Source organism: Cynocephalus volans, chromosome 4 (assembly GCF_027409185.1).
Source record: "Cynocephalus volans isolate mCynVol1 chromosome 4, mCynVol1.pri, whole genome shotgun sequence".
NCBI classification, from domain to species: domain Eukaryota; kingdom Metazoa; phylum Chordata; class Mammalia; order Dermoptera; family Cynocephalidae; genus Cynocephalus; species Cynocephalus volans.
This window is the reverse complement of record NC_084463.1, coordinates 26,314,284-26,336,226: the sequence shown is the minus strand read 5'-3', so window position 1 is coordinate 26,336,226 and position 21,943 is coordinate 26,314,284. Positions and strand designations below refer to the sequence as shown.

At 41.4% G+C, this 21,943-nt stretch overlaps 1 protein-coding gene across 1 annotated transcript in view; it reads right to left on the bottom strand.

Annotated features, from left to right (window-relative positions):
• BARX2 (BARX homeobox 2) overlaps positions 1–20,607 on the bottom strand; it is a 70,764-nt gene extending 50,157 nt beyond the window's left edge. The window contains exon 1 of the mRNA XM_063093451.1: positions 20,037–20,607. Coding sequence (XP_062949521.1) covers positions 20,037–20,223 — 187 coding nt within the window. The 5' untranslated portion in view covers positions 20,224–20,607. The remainder of the gene's footprint in view (positions 1–20,036) is intronic.
• Positions 20,608–21,943: the final 1,336 nt, after the last annotated feature.

The following is a 21,943-nucleotide window of genomic DNA, read 5'->3' as shown; positions in this document are numbered from 1 at the left end:
CAATTACTGTAACAATGTACATTATGCTTCTACTACCCAAATATTAGGTTGGATTATAAAGACGCATTTGAGATCGTGTTATCACTACTAATCTATGACATCTCACACAATGACATCTACAGCACTATAGAAAGACTGGTGATAAAAATAATTACGCTGAAGGTCAGGAGATCCTCAACCATCAAAAAGTGTTCAATTATATTCATTACAGCATTCAGGAGAAGGTGCTCTTTTAGAAATGTTCTGCCTCCACTGGAGCATCCCTCCCTCAGCCTCCTGCTTATCATGCAAGTTTCAGCTCAGAAGCTGCCTTCCCTGGGCCCCTAACTGCTCCCCCAAGTCCCAGTCTGGGTTAGGTGCCACTCTGCACTCACCTTCCCCCACCATGGAATTTGTCACACGATGTTGTACTGGTAACTGCACAACTCATCTGTATCTCTCCCAAGAATGAGAGCAGGGACATTGCTGCTCATGTCACCGTCATCTCTCCAGTCCTAGCACAGAGCCTGGGGGGTAAGGGCTTAATAATTTCTTTTAATGAACTCTAGTTGAAACAATAAGGGCTGTTAGCTTTTCTTTGTTTTAATCAGAATGTTTAGTGCGGATCAGTGCATCATTTAAGGGTTAAATTTAATTGACTAAGGTTTTTAATGTAGACACAATAAGTTTTTGATAAACTTGTTTAGTCTGATTTTGTCTAAAATCGAAAAAAATTACAGCCACCTATACAATTTCCTATGCACAAAAAGAAGCAAGGGAGCTCATTATTTTATTTCCAAATGGGTCAGCACTCTCAAATGATGCTATAAACATTTTTAGGGCATTTTCCAATATCTGCTAGCGTAGGACAGATTCTTTCATGAAAAGATGTTTCATACCAGCTAAGTGCATTAGGTGACTGAATTCTTCCAGTTTCTTAGGCTTTTCATCTCTGAAAGTTTTAAAAGGCTTTGAAATTATTCTTATCATCAACTTTATGGGACACTAAGGTGGCAAGAACTACCCTGTCTCTATTTTATGGAAGTTTAACTTAAGAAAGGACCAAATAATGTGCAACATGGGGTAAGAGGGACCCTTGCTGGTAATTCCACCTGCCTTTGTTCTGAGGGAACGTGGTGCTAAAGGTTCAGGGGTTCAGGTCTTAGGAGACACAGTCATTGTCTACAACCGCAAGTTCAAATCCCACGTCCATAGTTCTCAGTGTCATCAAATTCCAGCATATTCTATTACTCCAATTCCTTTTTCATGTTTAAGCTGTTGTGAAGCGTTGCTATGCACTGTTTAACAGCTGTCATTAAGCCCTTATCCCCCCCACCCAAATAGGTTACACTTTAGTCTCATAGATTAACTTGAAATGAACCATTATCCCTCATGATGAAGTACAATGAACTTAGAATTAAAAAAAAAAAAAAGGCAGACACTTTACTATCTATAAATAAGGCCTTACATTTAAGAATTCTCAAGCTGGAGCAGATCATTCCAGATAATATAGTCTACTAGCTAAATGTGACAAGTTGTATATTATAAATACTTAGACCCCCCCCAAAAAAGGTAGGGTGGGGGGTAGGAACAGCAACATCTGAAGACTGCAGACGGAGAAGGGTCAGGGTGATCCCAACACAGGAGAAAGTTCAATTGTGCAGAGAAGGAAGGGAGAGGTTGAGCAAGAGAAAAACATATTGCATACAGTATGAAAAGTACCGTAAAGAAATACCAGGCAGAGACAATTCTGAACAGTTTAGTAAGTTTCAAAACCATAGTTTTTAGCACCTATTAAGTCCCAAAAATATGCTAGGTGCTAGGGTCACGAAGATGAAGAAGGCACAATCCCTGCCTGAAGGAAGGAAGCTCAGAGCCCCCGGAGAGACAGGCAAACGAAGCGAGCTGCCAGGCACAGGAGAGAGAGGGCCAGCTGTGTGTGCATCCAGCGATCACCAACACCTCCAGCTTCCTGCAGACTGTGTTCCCTGGCTTTCTACGGAAACATAGAGAAACGTGTAGAATTTTTAAAAAGTTTATTTCAGAGGTAAAATCTTTTGTCCACATAAGATTCAGGAGATTTAGCTCATTCAATCTCCGCTGCAAACCCAGGAACCTATACAGGTGTTGTTATACCTATTTCACAGTTGAGGAGAGAAAAGCACAGCAGCCTGCCCAAGTCACCGAGCTGAGCAGCAGAGCTGGAGGCCAAATCTGCACCATCCAACTCCAAATCCAGTTGTGTTCTTATTATGTTCTTAAAACAGACTTCTTGAAGCATTCAGAGATTCTCCTTAAGGAGAAAAAGTCCAAGCCCACCCCCTGGCAAATGCAGAGCTCACTGGCTCACAAGGGATTAGGGGACTGAATTTCTTCCATGCTGAACCATGGCTATTTCAGGATGGGGCATGGATGTGCCACTGGAGGGGTGTGGTGGGGAGGGCCAGGGGAGATTCCAAGAACATGAAAAGCCTCACACCCGGGCCTAAATGCATGGAACTCACTGCCCACTAACCCAGTCTAATCCAGATGACCCGGTTAAGATCTCTCTTGCAAAGCTGCTGCTTCCTTAAGAGGGAAAGCCCCAGGACAGTTTGTGGACAAGCTGTTGGAGAGATCCCTGTGCCATTATTTGTTGACACAACAGCAGGATCCTTCAAGCTTAGAGCTCATCTTCGAACACCACTGGCGACAGCTGAGTTGTAAGACAATGGAAATATTGTCAATGCCAAAGCCAAGCTATGGGAACTAAACAAAATCTCTTTAGCCTCAGCACAGTCAATAGGGTGGAGAAAAGCAACTTTAAAAATCAAATCTCAAACTGTCATTGCAGATTTTATTAGCGATTTTGTTTTCCAAATCACATTAAATAATTTTAATTAAGAGGCACTGAAGCAAACAATATTATTACGACAACAGTATTATATTGTGGCTTCAAATTTAGAAATACAGCTCCAGATTCGTACAGGTATGTTAGAGAAGATGAATTTAAAAGGCATAGCATTGCTTGGTGTGATCTTGGTTGAGTAATTTACGGCTTTGGTTTTCTTTCTAGTCAAAAAAAAAAAGCTGTGTAGACTATAGACTTTTGCCTGCCCTAAACCTTTATGCCTTCGTATAACTTTGCAGGCAATTTCAAAAGGTTTTTAAGGTCTATCATTTTAAGCTAAAAAAATGTTAGAAATAAAAATTTCTTTCCCAAACTACAAATAAACACGAGTGAGGCAGAGACCATCTTACCTCTATAATGCAATATTTTTTGTCTGTTGCTCTGGATGAAAAGCTTATTTAATGTTTAATTTAGAGAAGAAAGTACTTCACATTCTAAAATTATTTAATATTTTTAATTTGGTTTTCTTAAAATATTTATAAAACTTTTTATTGTTAAATTGGGAAGATTTATTTTCCAGTAATTTATACAATGAATGCCTTGATTTGCTTTAGAAAATAAAATAAATCATAGTTCAGCTCTGGAAAAAAAAAAAAAAGCAACTAAACATAAACCCAATTAATAGGTGGTATGTATCCCAAAATAAAAACTATGTCTATCTGTGCAAGGAGTAGATATAATTTTCATTAAAACGTAGGACTGTCCTTCTCATAGAAAACCTATTATATGCAAATGAGTCCTCCTGCTCATTGGTTTTTAAAAAAGGGACTTAACAAGAACGTTCAAAACAGCAGTATCTATAATAATAGTAACTGGACACAGTCCAAAAGTCCACAATAAAATGGACTTTTGGTAAACAGAGAGAGGTATATTTATACACTGGACACTAGAGAGCAACGAGAATGTGTGAATTGCAGCTACACACGACAGCAAATATGAATCGTGGAAATGTCCTGCCATGTGAAAAAGCAAGTCACAAAAAATACCTACAGTGTGATGCCATTTACATAAAGTTCAAAAACGAGCAAAGCTAAGCAATTATAATTTCAGGATACAACATATGGCAAAACTACAGAGAAAAGCAGAGGAGGAACGGAGAACTGAGAAACCGGTGACTTCCAAGCCGAGGAAGGAGGAGACGGTGTCAGAGAGGGCCACACGGACAACCCCAGAAAAAATGCTCTTTGTCTTCCACAGGGTGGTGGGTATACATAAGTGTTCATCATATTGATATTCTTTGTATCCTACATATATTTCATAAATATTTTTACCTACTTAATATTTAATTTTAAAAATATGAACAGTCAAGATAACATTTATTTAAATCCTATCCACTGTGGAACAGTACCTAAGGCAGTGAAGCAGAACGGATAAAATATTGAATGTGTCCCTGTCATTAACTTACTTTGCAAATTTGGACACTAATACATTCCCTAGGACTTCAGCCATGTCAGGACTTTATAGCTGTGGAAAAGTAAGACGTCCGAATCATTCTAGGGACAGGCCTATGTAGCCTAGAAATAAAGAACTAGATAAGGACAATCAAATCAGTAATAACAAAAGAAAATCAGAATTAAAAAAATATATATATATAAAACCGAGGATTTACTCTGTACCCCGCACCAGACTTTTTAAAATAAGAAACTCTTCAGGAGCCCAAGCTCCAAATTACACAACAGAGTTCTCTAAGTGTGACATGGTTTGGGTTTGTTCTCTGCTCCTCCACTCATATTTTTTGAATTTTTTTTTAATATTATCATTGTAGACACCAGAGATTATCTCTTAATATAGTTCACCTCTATACAACCCGGAATGTTATATCCTTTCCTCTTCTACACTATCCCTTCAGAAAAGAGGTCTCTCTCTCTTACCTCTTTCACTGTGTCTATTTCCTCGTCTATTGAGAAAAATAATAGTATTTCATGTGATTATGGTAAGAATTAAATAAGTTAATCCATGCAAGGCATTCAAAACAGTGCCTAGAACATAATTATTATACAAGTGTCTGCTGTTATATGTGTTTATAATTGTCATAATTGTTTTATGAACATCATCTTTGATTTGGAGTAAGATTGTCAGGAGTAGCATGTACCACACTGAGATAGAATTTTACCTGCCAACATTAATTTCTTCCTCTGAAATTAATTGACCTTCCGCTTGTATCTCTCCAACTCCATTGTGGAAAGGGCTAAATCTAAACGGTTCTCAGCCTACTGGCTGAGTAAACCCAACAGTGCTAGGAAGTTGTAGCCACATCAGATTAATTTTACATCTGCCACTCTCCAAGGGCCTTCTTTAGCTCAAAGGCTGTCTCACCCTGACCAAGTACCTAAATGTTAGATAAGAGAGCAATCGAGGCACCTAGAGAATCATGCTTTGTTCTTGGTTAAGGTGAAGGTCTGGAAGCTCCTGACCTTCAGTAGATGAAAACTGCAAAGGCCCGTAGATGTGAATTTCCACAGCAGAATGGGTGGTCACAATTAAGTGTTTTAACTGGGTATGCAAACCCCTTCCGGGTCGGGCTGTGGTAATGTGATTGCATAGCTTTTATTATTATTATTATTATTATTATTTCTAGAGATGGGCAACAAGTTAAAGTCAATTAAGAAGCACATAAACTTTTACTCAACTCTCAAACTGAAAAATGTCAGCAATTTTGATACTCCCAGCCTCTTCTCAGCTGTCATCCTCAGATTCCCTCTGGGAAATCCAGTGAGAATTGGAGCAGCAAAGAGTAAGTCCCAAAACCACTTTACTGAGTCTCAACCACTTTACTGTAAATATTTTTGACCTCTCTCTCAGTGCAGAAAAACTTTGCATTATTTCTGGAAAGGTCTGGAAATCTATCCTTAGACCCAAGAGCCTGATTTCAATTTAAGAGAATCCTTGCAAAATTCCCCACTTGACCCCCTCTTTCAAGCCTTTCACACACCACAGGATGATAACAGAACCCTAGTCTATGCTGGATCAAAGCAGGTGTTTTTCGGTCTGAATGACATCATTTGCTGTGGATCAGTAATAACATTATTTCACAACTGAGGAACCCTGCTTCCAATAGTCAAGTTCAAGGGTTGGCAAACTCTCCAAATATTTTATGTATGGACACTGATATCGGAATTTCATATAATTTTCACAGGTCATGAAATATTCTTTTGATTTTTTGAAAAGAAATATATTTCTCACATTTACAAATGTAAAACACATTCTTAGCTCGTGGCAATAGAAGAATAGGTGGTGGGCCAGAGTTAGTCAATCCCTAGTCTAGTTGTCTAGTTGTCTACACTAGTTGTCTAGCTGTCTGGAGACCACACAGCTTCTCTCCCATTAATTCTCTGCATGTTCATCATATTTTTATCTTTTCAAAGCAGTACATTAATATTCCTTAATCAGTTACTCCTCCCCAACACATTAAGGAGGTAGGTCTTGTTTTGTCAACAGCAGAAACTGAGGCACTGATACATCACTGAACGAGTCAGTGAAGGGCCCAAAAAGAGAGGTTTCTGGTAGGACTTATAGCTTGCACCTGCTCCCACACTGCCTCTTTACATGGAGTACACACAACTTCCTGTGAGGCCCTGTGTGGACACCAGGACTGTATTATAATACAATCATAATGATCTTTTGTGACCCAGGATGATGAAATTCTTTAATGCATTGTTAATATATATGATAATTGGGCTAAATGTGTGGCTGGGCAGGCCATTGCCCAATCAGAAATCACTGACTGCTGTCAGTTATGAGGAACGCCTCTGAAAGTAAGCACGTACTCACACGGCCATTTCCAAAATGAAATATTCCATTCTTGTTTTTAAATACGTTTTTCCCCTGCGGACAACAAATACTGAGCAAGCATCTAAGGATCCATGTTTCAGTAAACTAACTTGTTTCCTTAGCCCTGACTCCTGGTTCTCCATTCAGTAACATTCCTTTCCACCCCCCACCTCATTCCTGCCCATTTCCCTCCTACAGGAACACAAACACATGCACTTTGTGTTTCTGAATCCATAGGTTTAATAGTATATTCGCAACGAGCTGCCAAAGATCAATATCTCCTACTGAGTCCTATTTCAACACTTCAGAAAATTTAGACTCTGTGGTTCAGGGGACTTAAGTCAGTTTTCTCACTCTTCACAAATAAATCCTACTCTGCTGTAGCCAAGATGACACATCACATGTCTTATCCCACCTGCTTCCTTCCACCTGGCCTCACCTACCACTGAACCTGGATGAGGTCACTAGTTTGCTTGTAGGAATTATCATTATAAATGGTTAGACAGCGAGAGGTACCACCCTGTTCACTGAGGCTTCCTTCATACCACAGAAGGTGAGAACTCCTCCTCAAGAGAATTTTTCTCACACTGTGGAAAGGATTCACCAATTACAGTATTTCATCAGCAGATACTAGACTTCATAAGACATCAAGCGGTCAGTTGACGCGATCAGACCAGAAAACTCCATGCAGAACGATGGTCATTACCACTTAAAATGTGATCATAAGCTAGCCCCACCAGCAATGTAAAAGTTGTAAAATCAGGGCCTCATTTGGAACTCACTCTGAATCATAGGCCCAATATCACACCAGGAACATGGTTGGCCCTCAAACTGCTACGTTTTCCCACATCACCTAACTAGAAAACATCATCTCCATCGAGTTGTGTTTCTCTCTCAATGCTCTGAAGTAAGAGAATAAGAATGCTCTTATTCTCTTCTAAAAGAAAAGACTATCCCTAACTGTACTCTTCAAAGAAGAAAGGAAATCAAACTTCTTGTTGAGAATTTCTGCCACTTTCTAAAACAGTCCTTGAGATACTTTCAGCTGCATGATGAAACATTTCCTAGGGGCAATTAATCCTGAGCAGCACTCATAAAAAATAAAGGCACAAGGCACATTTTGTGATGCTATAGTGTGGACCTGTTTGTGCCACTCATTTATGAACTTACAAAATTCTGAATTCACATTATAAAACAGAAACGTGGGAAGAACGAAACATACCTATTCATGAAGACTTGAACTCAAACAACTCACGGACCACCCAGGTTGCAAAGGGCCCTAAAAGGCAGCTAGTACAATGACAAAACCCAGAAGAATACCCTGGAGTAAAGTGGTTTCTTAAACATGTTTAATTTTTCTTGACTTTAATTCACCAATAAGAGTAATCTTTCCCTAAAGGCTGTGCTTCAGTCAACCAAGATGAGGTTATTATTATAAGTAATTATTTTTAATAGACGCTATCAATTACTGAGCACTTTGTTGCCAAGAACTATGCTAAGAGCTTTATATACATTATCTCACTTAACCTACACAACTAACCCTATTATGTAGTTATCATCATCTTCATTTTACAGATGAGGAGACTGAGTGTCAGAGAGGTTAAGCGACTGCCTAAGGTCATGCAGACAATAAAATACAGACAAACGCAGGACCGTCTGACCAAAAACCTATGCACCAGGATCACTCCACTAAATGGTGTCATACATTTGAGTCGCGGGTACAAATGACATCAGTCTCATCTTTAAGCTGTTATCTACACTACAGTGGTTCTTAAACTTGACTTTTCATTGTAATCACAGAGAAAGTTTTTAATAACAGAGATTCCCAGAACTCACCCAGCTCAGCCAGATATAATGTAAAAAAAAAAAAAAAACAAAAAAAAAAAACAGTCTCTTATTCTTTTATTTATGTGATGACAAATAAATGGCCAGGCTTTTAAATTTTTTTTCCATTTAACTTAATAATGAGTATTCCATGAAAAATATTCTAAGTCTTGATTAACTTTCAAGACACTTGGTTGGCTTTTAGTTGTTAAGCATTTTCTCTCTAGCTCATAATAATGAATGAATGGGAATTCCACCCTTGACTTTCCCAGAAAAGTTCCAAAGAATCGCAGCTCATGGAGGCGCAGGGACCAGAGTCTTAGCGAATGTAACGCAGACAAGGACACCAATATCCAGAAGCAATAAACTAAGTGTCAACTGGCCAACGGCAACAGGTCTACAATCTCCCAAGGACCTCTCTTCCTCCAAAAATCCCGCTGCCTCTTGGAATTTTTCTGGAATCATTTAGAAACCCAAGTCATCACAGGACGTGAGCGACCACTGACACACATTAAATATTATAAATATGTGTAAAGGAGTTGACAGGTTCAAAATAAAGTCCTATGGAGCTGGCACATTAATTGGACTTTACATAAATATATCATGGAGCCTATATGTAAAGGGACAGGCTTGAGTTCTAATCTACATTTGCCTATTTTCATATAATCACATATAATACAGAACTTCATATTGAAAGAGACAGACATGTGTTCCAATCTCAACTCTGCCACTTACTCGTGAGCCCTGATGCCATTTCTTCACCTCTCTTAGTTTCCCTTTCCTCACCTGAAAAGTGGTGGTAATAATAACTATTTCACAGCCTTTATGTGTACAAGTGCCTAGTGCTGTGCCTGGCACAAAGCTACCATTTATTATGATTGTTATTTCTATTTTGCAGATCCCTAAAAAGTGCAACATAGTCTGTTTAGGCAGCTAATTGTTCTAACTGCCATAGGCCCAACCTTCCAGCAGAAAAACAAAAAGCTAGCATTCTAATAGATGTTCCTTTATGCTGTGCTCTAAACTGATGATTGAAAACATGCTTCCAATATACACAGCTGTCTAATGTGCTAAGAGCATTAATGAGTTACCATGATATCCAGGGATAACAAAATTAACAACACCCTCCCCCAAAAATCTCGTCTGGGGTGATTTACCAATTATTTCAGTAAAAATTTTACTCATGAAAAAGAAAGGACTTAGTTTGGAACCATATTAAAGTATCTTCCTTTTTCCCTCCGTGAAACTTGCTTAAAATTTACCCTAAATATCCTAAATCTTCACTTGTCTTTTCCCAAGTAGTTCCAAAGAGAAGATTCAAAAGTGGATCTAATCAGATTCGTGGCCAGTGAGCAGACTGTCATGGATTGCAGGAAGAAGCTCTCCGCAGTGTTTTCTTACTTATAAAGTGGCACGGCAGCTCTTTGGAGTATATTTCTTGATAATGTTTCCCCCATTCACAGCCCCAAGCCTGGCTAGTCCATTTATGAGGAATAAAGTATCACTGGAGAGACCCAGGAGGTCAACAGAGCAAAACAAGTGAAAGTTTCTGCCCTTTTAATTGACCGCAGCCATCGTGCACAACCGTATAGGTAAGATCAAATGCACGACCTTCTCTCGCCACCCATGAAAGTCTGTGTGCTGGCAACACATCTGACAGGGTCACCAGCCTTTCAGTCACACCCAACTTGGCCACAATCCTCTAGGGGTGGTCATTCATTCCTGCTGACTGTGGCCGCACAGCCAAGGACTGAAGAAAGTGCAGGGACACTGGCTATAGGTCTGGGTGGGGCAAGGGCCCCAGAGCGCTTTGAAATATGTGTCTCTCTGCTTATGTATTTATTTAGGCAGAGAGGGGCAGTCTGGGGAGGCGAAACACTTTGGCAAACTCTTACTGTACAAACTGTTTCCACCACACTAAGGAGCATTTTCTCTCTGGAGGGACACAGAAGATAGAGCTCTCAAGAGGCCACATTTTTGCAAAAAATGTCTAAAAGCAACATTTCTAAACTGCGTCCATTTTGCAGAGAAAAGAGAAATGTCTTGGCTGTTAAGATAGGCTGAATAAAGCATCTGCCACCACAGTTGTCATTACGGAGTAATGTGCTCTAGGTTAACTCCTCCAAACAACAGGACAACCATTTATTACTGGTAACAGACACCTCTCAGTGGAACCACCATAGTAATGGCCTGTCCCTTCCAACAATCCCTGATACCACACATTGAGCAAAGTTTTTGAATCAAATCACGGTTAAAGAATATAAAGAGAACTCGGACAGAAAATATGCCGATATCAACATTATTTTTCCCTGCTAAGAAGCTACTGTTTAACATTTTTAGATTGTTTGGTATTCAATCACAGCCATCCCTAGACAAATTTTTAAATTAAATTGTCAATACCAATGGACCGCTGGTCAAAAACCAAGGGCAGCATGTCACTGTATCAGTTTATTATGATTTTAAACATCATTACGTAAAAGGAAAAAAAAAAAAAAAAACCCTAACAACTCTCCCTCACATGATCATTGCTGTGTATTTGGGGTGGGGGGTGGGGGGAACCAAACACTTCACCGGTAATTCCTTAAAGAGTGGGCACCCAACTCCAAGACCACTTACTCACATGCTAAAGCATTACTGGGGGAACAACAATTATCTTGGTGATAAGTCATACCCCCAACCAGCCAGGGAAGGCTGGGAAGATTCAATAGCCAATTTCAGAAGCCACAGTGATTGAGTGTGAGTTGTACATGGGTCTAATTATAAAGTGCACAACAAGTTCTGTATTTAAAAGCTTCTGTTTCAGGATAGAAAAGCTATCAAGAAAGCCATCAAAAAAAAGGTCCCACAACATTAAGAGTTTCATGGGTATGTGTGGTCTCTCATACTGTCACTTTCCAATGTTTATGTTAAGAAAAGTTTCAAATATACAGAAAAGTACAAAGAATAATGTCACAAACATCTGTGTACCCATGACCAAGTTTTGTCACACTGTAATGCTCTGTCATATTTACTGGCATTAGGCCTTTTTTTCTTAATAAATTATTACACAGGAAAAAAAAAACCTATGGGTAGTGCTCCCAAATCCCATGCCCCTGCCTCCCTAAATAGTATGTAGTATTAGTTTGCATGTTTTCAATCACTATATAAATGGTGTCAGACTATAGGTATGAATACACATGTTGGTTTTTCTCAGCATTGTATTTCTAAAATTCATCCATATCAACACAAGTAGATCTAGTTCATCTATTTTCATCACTGCACAGAATATCATTAAATGAATATAGTACATATTTATTTTATCCTTTTTCCTTCTGAAAGGACAGTTAGATTGTTTTTGATTTTTCACTAACTTGAACAACACAGAAATGAACACTCTTACCTACGTGTCCTTTTGCACACAATATAATGATTTCTCAAGGCACATACACACAAGTGGCTCTGCTCCACTGTGAGGCATGTATTTCTACAGCTTTACCTGGTGTTGCCAAATTGCTTTCCAGAGTAATCATACCAAATAACACTCCCACCATCAATGTTTGAGAATATCTGTTGCTCCACATCCTTGCCACCAACTGATATTGTCTGATTCTGTAATATCTGTCTATCTGATGGGTATGAAATGGTATATCATTTTAATGTGGGTTTTCCTGGGTTTTCCCAGTGAGGCTGAGCATTCTTTCATGTTTGCTGGCCATCTAGATCTTCCTTTCTATGAACTGCCTGATTGTAGCCTTTGCCCATTTTTCTACTTGCCTTTTTTCTTATTGCTTTGTAAGAGATCTCAATATATTCTACAAATTTGGGAAACTTACTTAATGTCCCAGGTTCCCCATTGGTAAAGTGGAGATAATAATACGTATGTTAGGGATGTTTTGAAGCTGATCAAAAAGCACTTAGTCCAATGCCTATTACATGTTCGGCAATCAAAAAAAAAAGGCCACTATTACTATTACTGTTATGCATGTGAATAGGAACGTTCAGAGTACAAAGTTTTTCTAGCATTTCTCGCAAGTTTCTAGCTCCCTTTGGATAAATACTGCAGGACTCAGAAAGAGGATTTAGCAACTCTCCTTACACAGGATATCTCCCCAAGACAAGAAGACAATATCAGTACTCCACTGTTTATAGGTTACCATTAGGGAAATGCACAAAGCCTACTCCCCTAGATACTGCTTAAGCTAAAACATCAAAGTTACACTTCCTTCAATGCACGTGTGACTGTGAACTCGTTTATGAAATGACTTAGCAATGTGCAAAGAACTCTAGGAAAGGGGGAGATGGGTGGTGGAGGCTGGCAGGTTAATTGGTATCAGGGACCTACCATTACCAGGTATTTCCGGGGACAGAAAGACAGCAATGAATTCATAAAATCCCACCAGGCCCAAGACTCCATTTCCCCACATCATAAGTGATCTTTGAACAAACAAAAGGACAATCATCATATCATTTATCAAATACATAAGGTGTTTTTTCTAAAACACAATGACCAAAAGCACACTGACATCACCTAGATGGCAGCCAATCTTCTTCAATGAAATATTTCAGTGAAAACACTTATCTATCTCCAATATCCAGAAGAACATGTTCCTAAGGACATGTTGATAAGCTGAAGAGATGCAATAAAAAAAAGAGTCCCATAAGTGTCTCTGCTTGGACTTGGTGTTGATAGGCTCCCAGGTTGGCTTCTCTTCTGTCGCCCTTTGTCCCTTCCATGAAGGAAGACTGTGCTCATCTTTGTGAACTCTGCCAGTTGAGTCAGGAAGCACACATAGCTTCCCTCCAGGCCTATCAAGTAGACCTGACATCAGCTTCAACTGGTGACTGGCAGGGGCACTTCTCAGAGGCCCTTGTCCGTCACCTTGTGCTCAGAACCATCTCCCTCTGGATTCAATTTCAACTGGCGCTAAAGAAACCAGAGACTCCCCCTGACTACGGACAGAGGCTCTCTCTCCCCTTCTCTACTTCACAGCAATCATACGTAAGATTCGACTCTAGCCCAAATATAATTAGACCATCTTCTGATATCTATCTGGGTGCACGGCTTTCTTCCTTAAATGTGTGCCAAGTTTCCACTTTCAAGAAGTTAAACTGCCATATAAAAATGTCCTGGAGATGATGAGTAATTAGACATTGTAATGGAAAATTAACTGTGTTTTTTCTTAGAGCATTTAACAAGACTTTTCTTTTTCTGTTATTAAAAGGCAATAAAAATAAATTAAATCCTGAGGGTTTGCAAAGGTTTTCTGGTTCAAAAACAAACAAACAACAGAACACCTCTCTTCCTGGAAAGTACTTATTTTGTTAATGCCACCAAGTTTGTACAAGGTCCTGATCTGAACCCAATTGTTAATAAATTTTAATGCTAATTTTAATTCTGTCATCCGTGTAGTGGAGGGAGAAACCACCATTCTAACTTCTCCAGCAGCTAAAACGGAGGCAGACACCAACGAGGCAGGCCCGGTGGAGTCTTCACGTGAAAACCCTCCATCCTTCTCTTTTTCTCTTTGTTGTGCTGCTTCCAAGAGAAGAGTGTCGCCTGCAGTGGTGTGGTTCGTGACCGTTCTGCGGGCACTTGCAGGCTTTAGCATGTTCTTGGGGAGACGGCAGCTAATCCAGCTGTGAGACCATCTCTTCTTAAGCCACACTAGAAACACTAACTCCACAAGACTGGAGTGTAAAACTGTACTCCCAAAGAGGATACAAAAGGAGGCTGGAATCTACACACCCATCCACATCCCTGCAGCCCCTGTTAGAAGCTCGCTCCAGGCAAGAAGTGCCAGTGAGTTAGCCACAGGCCCCACAAACTTTGCATCAATCAACTCGATTCCGAAGCAGGGCAGGCTCCACAACACCCACAAAAGTTCACAAGCTTAATACAAACGAGGGTGCCTCAGACCACCTGACCGACCTAGCTTTTCATCTCTGTTCCTCCTCCTGCCTGACCTCAAAACAAAGTGCAAACAACACCTCAGAATGCTTAACATTTATTGCTCCACAGTGAATGCTACATGCCGGGCAGGCTCTGAGTCTCACCCGTTCAAGGGGCCCCAGCATGTGTCTAAGTATTATCAACTTTAGCCATTTCCTATGCATGGACTGACAAGAGAATTCTAGAAGCCACCTTTCTGTGCCTGTGCCCCCATTCTGAGTGACACTGTGCTACAAGGCCAATGCTTTCTCTTTTTCCCTATCCCTTTCTTTTTTTTTTTTTTCCTTTTGATCTCTCTTTACAATTTAAACAACCTTTTGCATCCTTACTGCTTTTCATATAGATTCCTGAGAAGTGTTAAACTTAAGCCTCTGGTCACTGATTCCTAGGGTATGCTAGAACTAACAACTTCATACTGTCCATGCTCATATCACAAACGCAGTCTTCAATCCAGAAGTACAACCAGCAAGAATGCTAGTATATCTGTGGGAAATTGGCCCCATAGAAGAGTTAACACGGTTTCATTTGAGTTGTACTTAACAAGGTTAATTTGACAACTCAGCTGGTGGAGTTCAAAGAGAAAACTCCACATGGTAAGCAAAAGCATTAAACTGTCACAATGTTCCCCATTCCCAATTCCAAACTGCCCATCACACACTCTAGAGAACAACAAAAAGGGGGTTGGCAGTGGTTCTACAAGCAGTTTAGAGAGATTTTTAAAACACTTCAACTGATAGTCAAGATTTAGAATACGCTTAAAAATAATGGACTCAATGACAGTGCCATCATCAAGCAAATATAAATATTTTTGGAATTAAATGATACTGAAGATTACAGACATTTGGAGAGGCAGTTCAACTTCTGAGCAAAATTTCTAATTATTTTTCCATTTGCTATTAAGAAAATCAGAGCCAGAGAAGAACTACCAATGACCCATTCATGAGTTAAAAGTGATTCCTAAGAAACCCTTTGGCGTTTCTACTGAACAGTGGAGTTATAGAACTTAAGGAGTAATGAGATAAAAGCGAAGGATTCCAAAAAGGCTCAGCTCCAAATATATTCTGACCATGGATGAGTCCGAGATCCCGTGCATCCTTTGATTTATTTACCCTTAGAATGGGAACAGGAGAAGCAGTTGGTTATGAGTAATTGCTAATAAAAGCCTATGTGGCTCTGGCAAAAATACAAATGCTTATTGATAACGATCATTTTCCCAGACCCTAGTTTACATTTCTCCATTAACATTCCAGTGACCAGCTCTCTGTTTCCCAAGATCCTATGGGTTTTGGTCTCCGACTAAAAGACCAAAGACCGAACTGAGATTTGGAGAATCACCACAGTCAACTCCACAAAGCAGAAGTAGTAACTCCCTAACTCCCAAAAAAGTCTTTGTACACATCCATATTTCGTTTAATTTTTCACTAGGATGACACCCAATCTTTGTGATAAAAATGCACCCAAGGACACCACTTCCCAAAACTTGTTTCTCTTGGACCCACCAAAAGATAAAGTGTTCTCAATGCCACCTCCTAACATAAACACCCTTCCCCAAATGCCCCTTTTAATTGGCTGCTTGACTGTCCCCTGGGTGTGACCGCACGGGTTTATCCTGGGTGTGTAACCAAGTTGGAAAGGCCTTCCTGATTTCTGAGTACCCTAACAGGAAAGACAGTGGCACAGAGAGTGGACTGAAACTATGCTGAACCACTGATGTGACCCTGGAACTATGCAAAAAGGATCTTCTATCCGGGGAGATTGGTCTATGATCTCCGTGACCCCTTCCAGCTCTGTGACTCAACCTTCAGCACTATAGAAACGGCCGCTGAAGGTCACAGAGAGATTCAACAGACTATTCTGCTGGAGAAGGGGAAAGGAGTCAGATGACAAATCTTGGTAGAATAATAAGTCACATACTGGTCACAGGTTATAAAATGTCCAAATATCTATGCTCGCCTCCCCCCAAATGTGCACATGCAAATGTATAAACGTATAAGTCATTGGCACCAGAGCTTCGTTTATCAGTATCCTTATATGAAAACTCTTAGAGTAGTTATATCCTTGTTTTTGTGAAGCAAGTTACCAATTTTTCCCAAACACCCCTCAAATTCAGAAACTGCCTGTTTCCAAAGAAAAGACTGAAAGGCAGCGCCTTCAAAAATGACTGCCGATACTTCTGGGATCTCTTCCATCCTGAAAATCCAGCTTTCGTCAAATGACTTTTCCACCAAGAAACATTAATCACAACCAGAAAAAGAAAACAGTGCACCCTAAAGTTAAATAGTATTTATGGTATCATAAAATGCATCTCATTTTTAGCCTTCAATCACTGTCAACATTCTAATGTTAATGAGAGATTGTTACCAATTTCTAAATGGCAACCTATTTCCATTGTGAATGGGGATTACTCTTATCAGATTTAAATATAAGTAAGATATAAAAACATGTTATATACTACATTCATTCTAAACATATTCCACACCTAAACAAAGGTCTGAATAACAAACTTTCTTCAAATGGAAGCTTTTTTTGAGCTTAATTCTTAAATTTTATTTTAAATTTAATGATAAACTTTGATTTAGTTTGGCTTAAAAGGAAAGGATTTCTCAATTTAGGTAACTAAGGAGATTTACTGGAAAACAAAGAAATTTAGAGACAACTTTCTAGGACTAAAACTACTGCATTTATAATAAGAATGAGTCTGTTAAACAATAATTTTTTGAAGGTAAGTATGCCATCAAGGTTAGAGTGTCTAATAGTAAATTACTGATTATCTGACTGATGAAAAATATTTCCATTTCTTACTTTACTTGAATACATGCTCTTCTGCCTGAGTAGATTTGTTATCATACATTGACATTTGGATTACTAAATCTAAACAACATGAACTGCTTAATTATGTACAGGTCTTTTAAATGCTTATCCTTTCCAACCTGATTTCATGTACTTATTGTGTGTGCTGGTAACTTTTCTTAATTTTGAGAAAATTTTAAATCTTAGTTTTCCTTATTTTACCTAACACATTTCACTTCTGTTACAGCTATGTAAACCTTAAATCAGCAAAGAAAAAGATGAGAAAGTTCAGTAACTTTAATTTCAGTTCATGCCTTTCACTTGATTTGACCTTTTCATGCATTGGTTCCACCAAAAGCGCTAAACACTTACCTCTATCCAGCGTGCGCACACAAACACACACACACACACACACACACACACACACACACACACACACACATTATTGTTTCATTATGGATACCAGCAACTTTTTTTTAATTAATAAAAAAGAAAAGATTACATTCATCCAATCTAAGATTTTTGATCCTAAACTTAACTGTTAAAAACAAAAAAATGCTTTGAAACTATGGTATCTGCAAAACCCCTGTGTAGTCACTAATGGGATTCCCATGATCTAATACACGTAAGGCTTTAACTGTAATTGTAAACCCACTGAAGGCTTATGATCTGAAAGTATGGACTATTGTAGCCAGTTTTTATGGGTTTAATTCCACTGGAAAATCCCAGTTTCTATACTTTAACTCTCAAATAGAACAAAATCATGACATGTTTTCAAAAGAACAATCTGAAGGAAGAAAGCACTGGAATAATAGGGCAAGAAAACCATTGCCAACCACCACCCTCTGCTGCAAACCATCAATGAACTTCTGAAAACTCAAGACTAAGCAAAACTTTAGTCCATGATATATGTGGAACTTACTTTTAATACTCACAAAACCACATATGAATCTTTTTTTCCTTATTTCCCACACAAGTTTCAATAAAATGGAGAACTTTCTCAGCCTCGACTACTCGATGACTATTTTCTGAGGCTATTTATTATTCTTTTTCTGGCATGTTTTCTTCTATGATCCAATTCTGTGAATCCTATAAAACAGGAAAAGCTGCCTTCAAGTTACTGCAGGGCACAAAGTCACTGAACATTCTGACAGCACTAGGCTATTCCCAGGTGCTTAGAAGCTGTTGTTCTATTTTGTCCTTCCATATGCAATGTCTGAGCAGGGTGCACTGAGATTTATGATTGAAACAGATCCTTTTTCCTTAAAGAGATTTGAGTTATTGTAGCAAATGATTATTTGTACTCAAAACAAGATTCAGCTTACTTCTCCTCATGTGTATTCAATACATGAGGGTACTTCAAAAAGCTCACCAAAAAATAGAATTGAAAGATTACACAAATCTTTCCATGTACATTTTGAAGTATCCTTATCATCCAAGGGTCCACACATGGCAGACACACAAGTATAAAAATATCAACATTAAGGATATCTATCTTGTTCATAAAATGTTTTGTTTCACATATTTCTTGGTTTTTAAAATTCAAGGTATCCCATGATATCCCTCTAAAAGACTTGTTACAGGATATCAGGCCTAATTCCACCCTGCAGGCTAATTTTACTTTTAAAAGTCGTAACTGAACTATGATATTCATTTCATAACCTAATATATGTAGGAACTTGATTTTAAAAGACCTTCACTGTATGTACTTATTATATAATTATCACTTATCCTATAGAGACCTTCAGTGGAACCAAGAAAAAATATAGGATTCTGAGCATTATGTACTAGCAGCTTTTGGCCTGAATGTTCCAAAAATGTCTTTCAAAATGTCTTTTACTTTTTCAAAATAAGTATAACTTAATTAACTTATTTCATGCCACGCATGCAACAAACATAACCTCAAAAAAATATATTATTTTGGTTTGGAAGTATTACATCTTTACCTTTACTGGAAATCACGGTCAATAACTTTTTTGATAAAAATTGCTCAACTTTCTTTTTTTTTTTTTTTTTTTTTGCTATACCTAAGTTTCCATAGCCTAAATTCTAATGCCAAGGCACTATGAAACTTGGAGCTCTCTTAATGCATCCAAAGTTTCTAAAGTAACTTTGGGCTTTCTACATAAACCTACAAGTTTTTCGATATATTTATTAAGTTTTCTGTATTTCCAATCGGTCTCAGTTCTGTGGAGAAAGGAAAATAGATTTAAGGATTTTTAAAATTATAATAATTGTTGTTTTTAGTCACTTAAGACAAGCGGGGTTGACCTCTTTAGTTTGTGCCACAAACCCAACGTACTCCAGAACTACCTCTCCAGAGGGGGGTCATTTTAAGTAAAGTTCAGTGAATTCGGGATTTTTGAGAACCTCGGGATGTGATTTACTTGTAAAATTCCCAGTGGAGACAGTAGGAGGTTGGACAAGTTAACTCAAGGTGAAAAGCAAGGCCGCCAAGCTCAAGTGGAAACCCACAAGACCACTTCCTGAAACAATTTAGGCGCTGAACCAGGTCAAGTTTGAACTTTCTGACCGAAAACCACAGCGGTGCCAGGAAGGAGGAAGCGTTCTCCTCCCAGCAGGACAACCAGGCATTGCACGGACGGCCCATTCCTAGGGCCTTGCTGCCTTTATCTCCAACCGTGCGATCGACACGTTGCCTGGCCCTTCCTGGCCGCGTTGCAGACGCCTTTGCAATGCCCACCGCTGGCTGGCGAGTCTAGGCCCCTTGCAGGGGTGTAGGGACAGAATCCCTTGGCCCTTTCCGCTCGCCCTCAGGTAGGAAAACAGAGGCGACCGACACGGGGCGTGAAAGCTACCGCAGCCTACTTATCCCCCAGCGGGGCGTCTTACCCGTACAGGAATGCAGGGGCTTGGGTCGCACGACCAGCGACGGGCACATAGAGTAGAGGGAAAGTTTCTCAAAGTAGTCGCAGGTCTCCTTGGACAGGATCTCGTCGATCATGAAAGTCTTGTAGCGCCGCCTGGCTGCTTTGAGCTGGCCGGGCGAGCTCAGCCTCAGCTCGGCGTGGCAGTGCATGGTGAGCCGGGGTGAGCGCCCGCCGGCCCGAGCGCGGCTGCGAGTGCCTGGCCGGCCGGGGTCGCGGGGCTGGCGCGCCGGCGGGGGCCTCAACCCCGCTCCTCGTCAGCGGGGAGGCTGCGGGGCTCGGGAAGCGGGCGAAGGGGAGCGGGCACTGGGCGCGCCTGCTGCGCGTCTAGACCCACCCGCAGATCAGCATCTTCCACGAGCCTTTTTGGAACAACGCAGCTGTCAATCAGCGCGCGCTTCCTGCAGGGCCGGGTGCCGAGTGCGTGCCGAGGGGCGTCGGCGCCCACCCCCGCCCGCCTGTACGACCCGCGCGCAGACCGGCGCGCCTCGTGCCCCTTCGCTGTCACTCGTCTCCTCCCGCCTCTCGGTGTCTCGCGCTCCTCTGCCTGCCTCTATTTTAAGACACTCGCTTTGGCTCTCCTCCCCGCCCCCCTCCTGGGACAAGCTCCAGGTGTGTGTGCCGGGGTGCGCGCGTGCGTGTGCGCGCGCGGTGTGGGGAGCGCGCGCCGTCCCCGCCCGCGGCCCAGGCCTCGGCCGGCCGCTCCTCGGGTCAGCATCCGCCGCGCGCACCTTAGCGCCCATCCTGCCACCGCCCGGTACTTAACGCCTGCAACCCGGCGAGTGGGCACGTCCAGGTCTCTTCCTAGGAAGAAGTCGAATCCTTTTCCAGGCTCCCGAGGCTGCGGGCCACAACGCCGGTGCCCCCCGAGAACCGCTGTGTCTTTCTTCCGCCCCACGTGGACCATACCCCGAGGACCGCAGCTTCCGCTCCCTCCGCTCGCAGCCCCGGGGCCCGCGCCGAGGCCGCGCGCTGGCAGCGCGCGGGGGGAGTTTGCGCCGCGGTTGCAAACTTGACCGCCCCACCAAGATCCCGAACCATAAATGACCCTGGCTTTGTCCGTTACCCCAATAATAAACTGCAAAAAAGTAACTAATAAAAGCGTGCATTCTTTTTTATGTCTAAACTCTGTAAAACGTTTTGCTTCGGCGGAAAGGGCCAGCTCAGCGCGATTCCACGGTGCCAGTGGGACCTCGGGCAGTCAGCCCCATTCGGGCTTCCAGAGCCCGAACCTCCCGGCAAAGCGGCTTTCATTCCCCGGCACCTCGCGGCGCGATAGGGTTCGGGGAGCCGCGAAGACACGTGCTTACTGGGTGGTTTGCGTTCTTCCTCCGGTCTCCTCATCTCTGAGTGTGTCTCAATTGAAATCTGTACGAACTTTTGTTTTCAATGGGAATTGTTGGGTGAAGGGGACTCCCGCCGAGCCTCCGCGCCCGGGACCGCTCCCGCTGCCTGCGCCGCGCCCGGCAGTCGCGGGGAGCCGCCCGGTGCGCGCCCGTTTTCATGATTTTGTCTCGGAATTGGCGTGCACGGGGCTGGAGGGAAAACGCACGGTAGAAACATTGAGCATTATAGACGCGGACGGCCTTCTCCGGGGTGCCGTTTTCTCGCGGCTCGCAACCTGGAAGCGGCCGCGAGTCTCTGCAAGCTCTCCGCGAAGCTGCGTGCCCGGGGACCGGGTAGCCGCGGAAGCAAGTCTGCGCGCGCGCCCGGGCCGGCGATTAAACTCGGGAGGGCCACACCTGGAGAATAGGCACTTGGAGAAAATAGAAATTAATAGGCCGAGTCGTGGCCTAGCACTAGACGTGGCCCGCAACGCGTCTTTGAGGAGCTTCAGTCCCGAAGTGTTTGTGCGGGCCCTGCCTGGCTCCC